The 14,712-nt window shown below is 34.1% G+C and overlaps 1 protein-coding gene across 1 annotated transcript in view; it reads right to left on the bottom strand.

Moving 5' to 3' along the window:
• RGS18 (regulator of G protein signaling 18) overlaps positions 1–14,408 on the bottom strand; it is a 28,987-nt gene extending 14,579 nt beyond the window's left edge. Inside the window, exons 1-3 of the mRNA XM_010381763.2 lie at positions 14,103–14,408; positions 13,534–13,635; positions 12,414–12,475 (exon numbers count right to left, since the gene is read on the bottom strand). Of these exons, the coding sequence (XP_010380065.1) occupies positions 12,414–12,475; positions 13,534–13,635; positions 14,103–14,221 (283 nt within the window). The 5' untranslated portion in view covers positions 14,222–14,408. The remainder of the gene's footprint in view (positions 1–12,413; positions 12,476–13,533; positions 13,636–14,102) is intronic.
• Positions 14,409–14,712: the final 304 nt, after the last annotated feature.

The raw sequence follows: 14,712 nt of genomic DNA, 5'->3' as shown, positions 1-14,712 counted from the left end.
AAATTGAGAGGGGATGAACACTTTCCATTTTATGAGATGAGGATAACTCTAATACCAAAACTTGACACTCTCCCCAATAAAAAAATAAGTAAAGACTAAGAAAGGAAGAAAGTTACACAGTATCTCTCATGACTATAGCTGCAAAGATTCTATACCAAGTATATTTTTTAAAAATCCAGCTATTTATAAAGAAGGTGCAAATATTCTGGCATTATGGCTGAAAAAAGTTGAAATAAATGTAGCTTTGTCTGTTCAAATTATTTTAACTTAGATTGCCACATTTTTTTTTTTTTAATGTTTACAGCTCTCTAGAACTATTCCTTGTGGTCAATGACTATTACTAATATAAAAAGTTCCATATAAAATGAAACAAGAAGAATACATTTCTATTGGTAGAATTACGGTAATAACTAAGAGGTTTTACATTTATAACATGTTTAGAGGTTTTGAAGGTTGTTATTTATATACATTACCTCATTTAATTTTTATAACAGATACATGGAATATGTCTTATTTTCATTTTCTTAGATGAGAAAACTGAGATTCAGATAAGTTCAATTGCCCCAGATTTCATACGTGTGTGTGTCTGCATATTTTTCTCAGGACAGCATTGTCTCCTTTGGTAGGCTGAGAAATAACCCTCCAAAGTTGTTCATGCCCTAATCTCCAGGACCAGTGTGAAAAAAAGGAACTGAATATAATGCAGGACCTTGAGATGGGGGAGATTATCAGTGTAGATCCAATCTAATCACATGAGTCCTTAAAAGTAGAAGAGGCAAAAGAGTAGATCAGAGAGATGTGACCTAAGAAGGACCTGACTCTGCTGCTGGCTTTGAGTATGAAGAAGATAGTCATGACCCAGGAAATGTAGTATGTTCTAGAAGGTGGGTGTCTTAGTCTGTTTTGTGTTGCTATAAAGGAATACCTGAGGCTGGGTAGTTTATATAGAGAAAAGGTTTATTTTACTCATAGTTCTGCAGGTGGTATAAGAAGCCTGCTGGCATATTCTTGGCTTCTGGAGAGGGTTTTGAGTCAAAACATGGTGAAGACCAAAGAAGAAGTGGGCATATGCAGACAGGGATCAAACCCAAGTGGCATCCTGGCTTCATAACAACCTACTCTTGAGGGAATGAATCCATTCCCCTGAGAACTAATCCAATCTTTCAAGAGTGAAAACTCACTATTGCTGAAACTGCACCAAGCCAATCCTGGGGGAACTTCTCTCATGATAGAAACAAGTCCCCTAGGTGCCCCCTTCCAACATCACCACACTGAAGATCAAATTTCAACCTGAGATTTGGGGTCAGGGGACAAACAAAGGATCCAAAGCAGTGGGAATGATCCTCTGTCTGCAGCCAGCAAGGGAAAGAAGTAGCTGGTCTATAACTGCAAACAGCTTAATTCTGCCAACAATCCAAATGAGCAGAAACGGGATTCTTCCTTAAACCCTTCAAAAAAAGAACAGCCTGCTGACATCTTGATTTATTTTGATCAAATCCATACTGGACTTCTTACACAACTATAAGTTAATAAAATTGTGTTGTTTTAATCACTGTAGTTGTGGTAAGTCGATACAGCAGCAACAGGAAACCAATACAATCCTCAAATTATTCTTTTTGCATCACCATTTATTCCTCCTTTATATAGACTTTGTCTTCTTTGTCATGAAGCATCATTTTTTAATGTTGTAAGCAATCTTTTTCATGTATGAGAGTTCCAGGAACTTACTGTTTAGGAAATCAGTAGTTAGACAAAGACATGACAACCTATAGAAATCCCTAAGCTTTATAGTGTGGAATGATTCCAGCCACTACCACGAGAAAAGGATGACATAGGTCTCTTCTGCACCATGGCTTCTTCATTGGGATGTTTTCAACTGGACAAAGGGAGATCCATTTCTTTTCCTCAGTAAATTGACCATGAGCAACAGATGTTAGTATTTACATGTTAGTTAAGAAACTAGAGAGACAAGGGAAGGTTGGGCTCAAAAAGAATTTGACAAGGCATTATAAAACTGACAAGCAACTTACAGAACTTGTCTGCATTCGTGAGATGCTAGTAAGATAATTTCTAGTGAAACACAACTCTCCGATGAAGGTCTTACTGCTAAGTGATTCCTGAATGAGTCAGCAAACTCTGACCACTGAGAAGCAAGAGTGATCAAGTTGCTCTTCTTTCTCTAGCTCAGTTAGTGTATTCTTTTCAAGATGGATTTCTCACCCTGAGTGATATGCTTTTCTCAGACTGTAAAAGGGAAATATAAAGGAACAATGGTTTTTTGAGGCATTCTGATACATTGTACATTTCCTTCGAATACCTAGAATATATAGGTTTTCAGAGTAAAGTTAATGATCTAGCTACAAATAATTGCCAAAGTGAACAACAGGATGTCAGATTTGCTGGTTGTACTGTGGCTTATTAATAAGCACATAAGCACCCATAGGGATTATTGTTCCTTAGAACGTTCCTATTTGATTTTCCTTCCCATAATTCCTTTCACCATCTGCATTTGAGAACTTGGACTTGTATAAAAAGAGTTTGTGCCATGAATTGTCCAAGACTATATTCCCTTAATTTTTGAAAACGAAATTGCAATATCTTCTCAAGACTTCAAGTAAACCTGGAGCCTTAGACTGATGACTTTAGGAAATAAGCTGAATAAGTATTGTTTGGCTGCTGATTGACAGCAGCTTGAGAATTTATTTCTTTTCCGTTATGTAACTGGAGGGATGGTTTTACTACTTAGTGTATGGTTTTACTTGTCTTTTTTTTTTTTTTTCCTAATTCCCCCCCCCCCCCCCCCCCCGTTTTCTATAATGATCTTGGAATAAAATAAGGAGACAAAGACAAAACATGCGGACATGCTGTGTTAGTTCATTTTGCATTGCTGTAAAGGAATACCTGAGGCTGAGTAATTTATAAAGAACATAGATTTATTTAGCTCATAGTTCTGCAGGCTGTACACACATGGCACCAGCATCAGCTCAGCTTCTGATGAGGCCTCAGGAAGCTTTTACTCATGGAGGAAGGCAAAGGGGAAGCCAGTGTATCACAATATATGAGGCAGTGAGAAAAAAGGCAGGTCGCAGGCTTTTGTAAACAACCAGCTCACATGTTAATTGAAAGAATGAGAACTTGCTTATTACTGCAAAGACAGTACAAGCCATTCATGAGGGATTTGCTCTGTGACCCAAATGTCTCCCACTGGGCTCACCTTCAGCTTCAGAGGTCACATTTCAGCATGACATCTGGATAGGACACACAACCAAACCATATCACATGCCTTTCAAACCCTAAATTGTAATTGAAGTATAATTTGAAACATGGGGCAATGTTTAAGTATGTAAAAGAAAGCCACAACAAAAAACAATAATCTATGCACTAACTGGCCTGAACTAAACTTTAGGCAGTTAGCCTTAGCCTCTTCCCAGAACTACTTAAAACAAATTCTTCTTGAGAACTTTCCCCTTGGAAAATATTTAAGATAATGGAAACCAGCTATTTACCACCTATACTTACTTAATCTTTCAAGTTGCTAAAGTATTTGTCCTTTTTCTAAGTTAATATCCATTTTTTACTAGACTTAATTCTAAACAACATTCTCTTAATTTATCTGATAACTATCTTCAGAGCCAACAGATTCTTTCTAAGTTTTTAAATATAATTCTAAAATGTCTTATTTCTTATTGCAGGGTCAGTATCTTAGTATGCTTTGCTTGAGAGTTGCTATAAAGTAGATTTCTGAAGAGAATTTCTTGGCTGGATATTAAGAAATAACTGGAAGCAGGATAGCAAAATAATTGTAAGAAGATTTTCAGGTAATCCTAATTAAAAAGAAAGTAAAAAGTAGTCATATGGAAATGTGCCCTCTGCTGATATTAAAAAGCATACCATTGGGTGTTATTGATCTGTTTGTTTATGATAGAGTCCTGCCTTTCCCCATTTCACAATAAGAGGCATTTTATCTTGTCCTTCCTTGTTCCTCAGTCACTATTCAAATGGAAATTAAAGCAAAGTTTGCACAATAAAATGCCAGTTATGTTACAAGGAAAGAACAACCTGTTTCAAGGTCATATTTCCAAAGAGGAAAGAAAGTATGTTTTATTTGGCTTATAAAGTTGCACTGACCCAGTGAAGGCATAAACGTTTTCAATTTTAATCTATTGCACTCTAGCCATATGTTATGCATAAATATGGATTGATCAGTTTTTAAATATCAAATTATTCCTAAGGTGAGTTATTAAATAATCTTCATGATTTCAGAAGAATATGAACATTACTTCTATAATTAACAAATCAGAATTATAATAAATTTTTTGTACTGTCAGCTAAAAGAAAATGCCAAGAAGCCAGATAGTTGAAATTGTTATTTATTAAAATAACTTTTAACCTACCTTTTAATTACTGATTTAAAAAAACAAAAACAAACAAACAAAAAAAACCCAAAAAAAACACTTAGTCTGAACCTGAGGACTGTGTTATGTATTTAAACAGTATTTACACAAGCTAGGAGTTTTGAGTGTTCGTTAAGGTCTTAGCACATGCTTTAGGCTTTTTATTGGCACAATTCCATTTAATTTTCACATCAGCCCTATGGAGTAAGTCTTGTACTCATGTTTATAGATGAAGAAGTTGACGTTCAGAGAGTTAACTTGCATTAAATCTTACAGATGGTAAACGATAGTGCAAGTTCTTGAACCCAGGTTCATCTTATTTAAAATTACAGGACCTTTACAAGTAAACTGCCATAAAGAAAAAGTCCCTACTGTTGAGGAATATAGAGATTAATGATCAAGACAGGCATGTATGAACCAAGGACTGAGGAAGGACAATTAAAAGAGTCACTTATTCTGTCCAAAGTAGCAGAGGAAAATCAGCTTGCATAAAATTCAAATAGAAGTCTTCCAGAAAATAACATAAACATTATTTCAAATAGAGTCCTTCACTAATTCACAATCATGAGTGTCGACTCTGTGCCATCTGCTGTGCTCTGAGATATTATGCAAAAGCCCTTTGTTACCATGGTTAGTCTTGTGCTTGATACAGATATTCAAAGTGAAGTCAGCGTACTAGTATCAAGAAAAGTGCTATGTATGTTCTGAGTGCTCACGATGCATTAACTAAAGTGAATGGATTTTGTTGGCATAATATGAATATAATAGTAAAGGAAAAATACGAATTCAAGAAATGAATAAAGGATGGATGAGAAAGAAGTTTATTAATTAACATTTTAGGTAAATAACATTTTAAAAAGTAATGTGCACTGCTGTGCAAGATTATCCCAGCACATTAGTTACTTCCTGTTTCTCTTACTTTGGGCAGCTGCATTAAGTCAGTTCACAATGGAACCATTTCTCATACAGAGGCAGTAACTTACTAAACAGCCCTTTAGAAGGCGGCAGTGGTGAATGCAGCTGCCAAAAGTGCTTGATAGAACCTGGGATTAGAATTCACACTGGAAGAAGCTGGCTCAATGTGTCATACAAATATGAAATGCTTGTAATTGCATGTTTCTAAATTGAAACTCTGGCATCTGTTGGAGTATTTTTCTGATGCCAAGAAACCAAATGAAACAAAAAGTCAAGAAAATCTGAAGTTGGAAACCCAAGTACCGTATAATATCTGAAGTACTAAGTTGCATTGTTTCTTCTGTAACATTAGGCTTTGTAGGTCTGATTTGCCATAGAATGTGGTTTCTTTTGCCATAATGAATGGTTTATGTGATCCGTTATAATTTGGACTGGATTTTATTTATTTTTAATCTTTAGATAAATTAAGAAGTTGAGTGCTTGTTGGCCAGGCATGGTGGCTCACGCCTGTAATTGCAGCACTTTGGGAGGTCAAGGCAGGCGGATCACGAGGTCAGGAGTTCGAGACCAGCCTGGACAACATGGTGAAACTCCGACTCTACTAAAGATACAAAAAAAATAGCCAGGTGTGGTGGTGGGTGCCTGTAATTCCAGCTATTTGGGAGGCTGAGGCAGGAGAATAGCTTGAACCCGGGAGGCAGAGGTTGCCGTAACCTGAGATTGTGTCATTGTGTTTCAGCCTGGGTGACAGGGTGAGATTCAATCTCAAAGAAAAAAAAAAAAAAAATTGAGTGCTGGTTATGGTTTAGCTTGAGTCAGAAATTTAAATTTTTAGAGCAGTGGAATTCTTTATCTTGCAGAAAATTGGTAACCAAAAATTAGGAACTGTAACTTGAAAAGCCACAAGGTAAAAAGTATAAGAAAAAGTACTCATTTCCTTTCCCAAAAGTGAAGTACACATTTCCTTGTAGTCTTTACTCAAACTTAGCAATAAGTATTTTCCAAAATATAGTCAGTTTGTATTTTTAAATCCAGGATGTGCAATGACTTACATATTCTACTTCCATCCTACATGTTACAAATTATTTTCAGAAATTACTTAGAACCACAATTCAGAGTGTAAAAAGTTCGAGTAAATAGTTATTAATAAAAAGGTTGGCCGGGCGGGGTGGCTCACGCCTGTAATCCCAGCACTTTGGGAGGCCGAGACGGGCGGATCATGAGGTCAGGAGATCGAGACCATCCTGACTAACACGGTGAAACCCTGTCTCTACTAAAAATACAAAAATTAGCCGGGCGCGGTGGCGGGTGCCTGTAGTCCCAGCTACACGGGAGGCTGAGGCAGGAGAATGGCGTGAACCCGGGAGGCGGAGCTTGCAGTGAGTGGAGATCGTGCCACCGCACTCCAGCCTGGGCGACAGAGCGAGACTCCGTCTCAAAAAAAAAAAAAAAAAAAAAAAAAAAGGTTAAAACTATTGTAGTTTTTAGCAATGACTCGATTAAAGGGTACACACGGAAGAGGAACAGTTATGTGGTAGTGGAAAGATTTTCTAATTGATAGAAATTCCCCTCATGAGATATAACATTTTCATTCAGATAAGCACTTATCAACAATGTGAGCTGGTTAGAACATCTTTCCATAAGTCAGCCTTCTATATTCTAGGTGTGCACTTACAAAAGCCTGCGAAACTTTTGATAAGGTTTACGGCTGACAAAAAATGGCTGGGCGCGGTGGCTCATGCCTGTAATCCCAGCACTTTGGGAGGCTGAGGCAGGCGGATCATGAGGTCAGGAGATCGAGACCATCCTGGCCTAACATGGTGAAACCCCATCTCTAATAAAAATACAAAAAATTAGCGTGGCGTGGTGGTGGGCACCTGTAGTCCCAGCTACTCGGGAGGCTGAGGCAGGAGAATGGCCTGAACCCGGGAGGCGGAGATTGCAGTGAGCCGAGATCCTGCCACCGCCCTCCAGCCTAGGCGACAGAGCAAGACTCTCTCTCAAAAAAAAAAAAAAAAAAAAAAAAAAAAAAAAAAAAAAAAAAAAAAAATTCAAACTTTATTCTCTTTACAAGTCTCGTTCATCCTCCTCTGTTTTGCTCTGTTTTGCATGTATTACAAGCATCATTATCTTCCTATTACAATAAAAATGAAATCTAGAAATCTTTGGCTCATCCTTTTTTGTTTCCTATTCCTTCATCTTGTCACTCTATAACATACATACACATGGATTAAGTCAATAAGTTTATTCATTTTTCTTTTTTTTTCCTAAGAGGGTCCTTACTTTGAGTTTAGCTTTTATATAACAACTTTGTAGATAGTCCATATTACATGCATGGAATTTTACCTTTCTAACCATCAGAGTTATATTTTAACAAACAAAGGCTTCCAAAGTTTGTTCCCAACTTAATTATATAATGTGTTTATTACTCTTTGCCTCAAAGTAAACTTACTGCTTTTCCAGATCATGTCAAAATCTCTTAGTACTCTAAGCGTTTCCTTGCCTTTATCTCAGGAATTACCTTTTCTTTTGACAACTGAATTATTGCATACATCTATTTGATCACTTTTAGTGATCTTCTAAAGCCTACATGATATACTGCAAGTTCTATATAATATTTTAAAAACTATTTAGCGAGTTATTTTAGAAGTTACATATTATACAGCAGTGTCATTTTACTTTCAAGGGTGCCTTACACAGAGCCATATACATATATGTAAACAAATAAAAACACATATGTGTGTATCATATACCTCTATATTTTATTGGCATCAGTTGATTTCATAAGTTCAAATCGATAAAATTAACTTTTATAAAGCCAATCAGTGAGAAGACTGATAAAACTAAATTAAAAATTTATGATTATGAATGACAGATATAGTTTGATATTTCATTTTTGATTTATTACTACTTTTTACATTTAAATAGCCCTTAGAAATTACTGGTTTATATATATATAGTATTAAACTACAAATTTTTATTATTCATTTTGAAACTTCAGACAAATTTGACAATAAATAGAAATAGCAAAAAAAAATATAGACTTACAGCTCCATCGAACCAAATATGAAACAGAATTTAAATTATTGATGGACTTCATTGTGTTAAAATTTACTATATAACATTCTTGAGATCATTTTCTAAAGTATTTTATTCTACAATAGATTTGGATTTACAGACATATTTTGCAGAAGGTAGTACAGAATGTAGTACAGATTTAGAAGAAGGTAATACGCCCCCCATTCGATTTCCCCCTGTTATTAACATCTTACACTGGTATGGGACATTTGTTGCAATTAACAAACCAACACTGATACATAATTTTTAACTGAAGTTTATACTTTATTCATTTTTTTAATTTTAAAAGAGTTATACTATGTGACTAAAATTTGAATAAAATAGAATTATCAGAACACCTCCCTGAATCATTTGATTTTTGTGCAATAGAGCAAAAATCAGTGACCTTTCTGTTTTGGTCTCATGGATATACTGTCTGTCTCCCTAAGCCACCATCCCTTTTCAAATTGTATTTTTCAGTAGAGAGTTATTTTGGTTTTAATTCCCTAACTAAATTGCATTGTTTGACGCCCCATTCCTATACTGATTCTCTGCGTGGATGGTCTCCTTCTCTCCTTGTTCAGCTAGTGAATTTTGATTAATCCTCTAAAATCTAGGGTAAAAATCATCTATCCTGTGGTTTCATTCCTAAAACTGCTAATAATCAGTTTATGATGGTTCTAGTATTAACTGTTTTTGTCAAATTGAACACCCAAATTTCCATTGTATTTGGTTTGATTTATCACTTCATTTCCCATTTGACTAAACTGAATAAATTTTGTTTCCTTTTACTAGATATACAGAATTTGAGAAAAGTATGCATTTTATAGCATTTTATAAAATAAGATTTTATAAAAGGAAATTTTTAAAAATTTGATAGAGCAAGGTCTTTCTTGAAGTGTGTGTGTGTATAGGATCTTTCTCTTTAAATGCACACACACACACACACACACACTCCTAGAGTCAAGTAAATAGAAAAAAACTGAATTTAACAATTGCAAACAAAAGACTTGTTTTAGGTGGTTATTTTAAGCTTTATAATTTAATATTATTATAAGCATTGTAATAAAAAATAATTGGATTAGGAAAGATTGAGTAAAATAATACTAGTAGTATAAATTTTGTGAATTCAATAGATTATATTTAGCGTTGTAATCATGACAGGTGGTAATATCCAGTGGGTTAGTGTTGATTTCTTTAAATGTGTCTCTTCTTGATTTAAATTACAGATAGTTTGCCACTCTTTAATATTACCAGTAGAGAAAAGAGAGAGTAGCAGATTCGATTTTGTCCTTTTGCTTTTTACCACTTTTAAAGAAGAAAGATTACAGAATGCTAGATGAGGATTTTCTGTAGGACTAATTACTCTGCTAAATCTTTCTATGCTTTGAATGAGTAATGAAACTATGATGAAATTATTATATACCAATTTATTAAGTGAAAACAATCCTGTCTATATGTTATTGTCAATTGAAATTTTAACCCTCTAATTGATCGTCATCCAAATGTAAGTAGACTGGAAACAGAAAAAAAGATTATTAAGCTGGTTAGTAATTATTATTTTTTATAATAGCAGTTATCATTGGCATTTGTGTAGTGTCCAAAATTTATTGGCTTCTTATTCATCATCTCATTTAATCCTGACAGGAATCTATTTCTGTTGGAGCTAAAAACATTATCTTCATTTGCAGTCGAGGAAGGTAAAAGTCAGAGTGATTAGGAAGCTTAACTGAGATTATACAACCATTTATGTTTTAGGAGAAACCTAAAACTCAAATTTCACTGGAATTCTGGACTAACTTCTAGAAACAAATTCAGTTATATTATTTTTCAGGGGATGTGCTAAGTTTAGGAATCCACAGATGAAAAGACGTATGTTTCCTTCTAATAAATACTTACATTATAAAGAAATTAATCCCAGTCCTATTTGTTTTTGTTGTTTTGTTTTGTTTTCTCCATCTCTGACTGATGAAGAGTCTAAAGGGCAGTGTGGTACCAAAATGTTGAATATAAGAGGAGATTTTAAAATAAACACATTTTGGGGACATGAATTATGGAAGCAAGTTTTACACCAGTTATTGTAATTAATCTATAAAGAACATATCTGAAACTGAACCAAGACAGTGGGAGCAAGAAAGTGAGTACGGGGGAAGTTTGACATAGATTTGGCAAGAATTTTAACAACAGTTTAGAAATTATTGTATACGGGGGCTGGGCACAATGGCTCACACCTATAATCCCAGCACTTTAGGAGGCCTAGATGGGTGGATCACTTGAGGTCAGGTGTTCGAGACCAGCGTGCTAAAAATACAAAAATTAGCCAGGTGTGGTGGCGCATGCCTATAATCCCAGCTACTGCAGAGGCTGAGGCACGAGGATCCCTTGAACCCAAGAGGTGGAGGTTGCAATGAGCCGAGATCATGCCAGTGCACTCCAGCCTAGGCTACACAGCAAGACTCTTGTCTCAAAAAACAAAAACAGAACAAAACAAACACCAAAAAAAAAAAAACAAAAAAAAACAAAAAAGAAAACAAAACAAACAAAAGCACCAAAAAAGGAATTGTATACTGGAAATGAAGACAAGTGAATACAGAAGTTGAGGAAGGCTGTTTAAGTTACTTTTCCCAAAAATAGGAAGTGATAGTAGCTAGCATTAGAGTGAAATACAAGGAATAAATGTTAAACTTTGTCAGCTCAAAATTTCTTATCACTACTCTCCATTCTCATTGATTACATCCTTACCTAAGTTTAAGCCTTGATTTCTCTACTTATAAATATACAAGTTAGAGGCAGATATCTGCTTTCACTGGCAGAGGGAAAGTTTTCAGGTATCATCTACTGATAAAGAATTTTTATATCACTAAATTCAGGAGAACATGAAAAGGTCACCAAGACCTTATAAAGAGTTGAACAATTAAGGAAGGGAACAAAACAAAAAAAAAAGTATGTCAGAAAAGAAAAGTTGTTGTTACATTAAATGGAGCACAGTATTTGAGGCTGAATTACAAATATTCCACTCCCAACTGATCTGGCAACAGGAATCCTTTCTTTCAGCAGACCCCTTAAAATTGTGAAAGGCACGGGCAATGCTACATGGAGTAGTTAGAGTAGTCTGGCTAACCTCATCTTGGAAGGGTCTTGGAAGAGCTGGGAAATGATTATATTTTAGACAAAGACTAAGGTAAGAAACTGGACAAATTGAAGGTGCAAAAAAAAAAAAAAAAAAAAGCTGTGGGCTTGAGGTGGATGTTTGTTAATGATAAAGCATTGCTTTTTTTAGCAGACTCTGACAAGTTCAGGGTGGAGAATAATAAATCTGTGATTGCCTAGCCACATCACCTGCTCAGTTCAGTCTTTTTATCTGAAAGAAAGCAGAGAATGAACAAAGATAACAAAGGTCACTCACTTGCTACCTTATGTAAATTGATCCTAAAGAGTGACAGTCCAGGGGGCCTGCCTCCTAAGCCAGGCTATATTATCACAGTGTTCCAGAGTCAAATGAGGACTTGATGCTTGTCCTCACCCTCCATCTCATAGACAAAGCTCCACCTTAAATACACACTCGATTCTCAACATTTCTACAAAATTTTGCTTTAAAAGTAGACAATTGATGTGAAGTACAAAATGAAGAATTTATAAAATTTTTTAAAACTATGTTTTTGTGGGTTTCCTGAATGTCCATCAAAGAATTACTTTATATTTTTAATCCCTGAACAATGAAACTAACATGAATAGTTTGTTAATCATGAATTTAATGAAACCGAGGGTTTCATTCAAAAATCAGAAACATTTAAAAATGGAAACTAGCTACAGTATAAATAACTAATATTTCATCCACAGTAAATAATTCTAAACAAAAAGAGAACCTTAAAATTTTTCATTATTTGAATTTTCTATTATTTAGTTACTTCTGTTGATCAGAAAATTGAATTACTGAAAATTAACAATCAGACAAAAATTTTGTGACTTATTGTTTCATATAATTACATGCACAGTTTGTGTCATTTTCCATTAAGCAATAAAGTATTTGGTGAAAGTACCACTAACCTCTATGGGAAAGCAGTTTGTCAAATGATTCACCCCATTTCACTGCCTCTTCAGGGGAGACTCTGTACAAGAAACAAAATGTTTTATAATGGAGTGTGCAGAAAGTCTGTTTATGAATCTGTTCTAACATATGCTATTGTACTGCTCTTTTCAATTTTATTTCACAGTTTCTCCTCTTATGATAATATAATGAAAATTGTATTTACATTAGAAACTTTTAAAACATTGTTCAATTTTCTTTTAGAATTTGTCTGTTGAATAATGTGTTAAAATAACATTAATTTTTTTCTCATGGATATGTGGGTTGTTTTATTTTTTAATTAAAAATTAATCCTTTGTTAGGTTAAAAGGCACAGAGAACAAATATAAAGAAATCAGGTCAACTATCTGTTTAAATTCAGCAAGCAGAAAAAACTAAAGTGACAGTATCTTTCAGTTAAAAAAAAAAAAGATTATACTGCAATTTCCTTGAAGTTGTAACCACATTAGGCTGCAATTTTTTTTTAAACGGATACAGGAAGTTTGACTAATAAAGTTTCAATGGGATAAGAAATATAACATATTTTACTACAAGAAATATTCTAGAGATGCTGATAATGTGGAAAATTGAATATATTTTCTTGGATTTTTTTATTATACTCAAATTTGGAAGAATCTGTATGAAACTAGTTTATACATGTTTTGCATTTTATTTTTGAATTAAATAAATGTTAAGTATTAAAAGACATTATTTGTGCTTTACTTGCTATAATGAGAGTTTTTTCAAACTACTGAAGAAAGAGATGAATAGCTCCCTACTATGACAATATTGCATTGTGAAAACTCTTAAATTAACGAGCGTTTTATCAGGTTATAAGGAGTAAAATAGATCATTTAAAACTGACAGGTATATAATTTTAAAAGAGCAGCTTTAAGTGTTCATGTGATTGTTCAATGCAAGCGATTTAATTCAAGTGGTTTAATTTTATGACATATTTCTAGTCTCTTCAAATGAAATTTCTAACTTTCCTTAAACTACTGTGTAATTTTCAATAAAACAGAAATCCCTAACTGCATTTTTCTTAAATCTTTAATGATAGAATCAGCAAAATCTTCCTCAAAATACTGAAAATTTATTCACCTTGTTTCTTTGGCCAAGTGCCCAGATCTACTGGAGCAGGTGTCTTCATGAAACTCAGGTTTCTGCACAAGAAGACTTAGTCTATTTCTTTTTTCCTTAGCTCTGTAATAAAAAGGCCTTCGTGTCAGGACAATGTAGATGACAGTTAAAATCTCTCCTGCTGACTACCAGAAAATTTTGTAATTGGTAAATACCCACGCCTACCCAAACCCACTCCTACACACTTAAATATTGTATTTGTGGAGGAATTAGGCTAACATATGGAAATGTTTCTCCTTTTGTTCACCGACAATCAAGTATTTGAGATTATATTTCAATAAAGATTGTACTAGTTCCTCTGTGTGGCTAAAATTGTTACACTTTTTTTTTTTTTTTTTTTTTTTTATGAGAACACTAGATTTCACAGTTAGTTGTTTACACTTAAGAAATAAAAAGGTGTTTTTTCCCGAATTATAACAATGCAATCAATATATTTTCCACCCAATAGTTCAAAAACAAGTGGTAATGAATCTTCAACCTCAATTATACTTTTAAGAGTATAAGGCTGACTTAAAATTGTATAATTTTACCTGATTTTGGCTTCTTTGCTTGTTTCTTCTTTTCCTGAACCATGTATTAACTTGAAAAAAATTTTTTCTTTCGATTCACACATATTTATTTGAGAAAAGAAAAACAATGTTGTTTCCATCTTCCCTCTAAAATGAAGAGATGTCTAATTTATTACATCCTTCTCTAGTTCATTTGTTAATGCTATTCCATACGTATACATAGTATAATAAAAAAGTTATCACAACTCTTACAAGAGCTGTGTTTCTTTCTGCCTCTGCAGAAATGCAGAACTGAGGAAATGAAGTACAGTTTGGTCCTAAGTTGTTTAGGGAAATGATACCACAAATTTGCAAAATGACTCTTGGTCTCCAAGATAAAGACTAGTATTACCACAGTGCAACTTCTCGTTCAAGTTTGCGCAACTAGAATGGTTCTTTAATAGACTCAAAAACACTGTCATTTCCCACAGGAACTTTTCAAAAGGTTTTTAAGTGTGTGGACTGTGTTAAAATGTGTTATGACAAAGTATTATATCAAACACTAAGAGATATTTTCCCCAGTTCTTAAAAAAGTATTTTTCTTACTGTTGTTACATGAGTTAAGTAAATCACATTTAACTGACATAAGATT

Source organism: Rhinopithecus roxellana, chromosome 8 (assembly GCF_007565055.1).
Source record: "Rhinopithecus roxellana isolate Shanxi Qingling chromosome 8, ASM756505v1, whole genome shotgun sequence".
NCBI classification, from domain to species: Eukaryota; Metazoa; Chordata; class Mammalia; order Primates; family Cercopithecidae; genus Rhinopithecus; species Rhinopithecus roxellana.
Note: the sequence above shows the minus strand (reverse complement) of the source record. Positions and strands in the feature narration are given on the sequence as shown.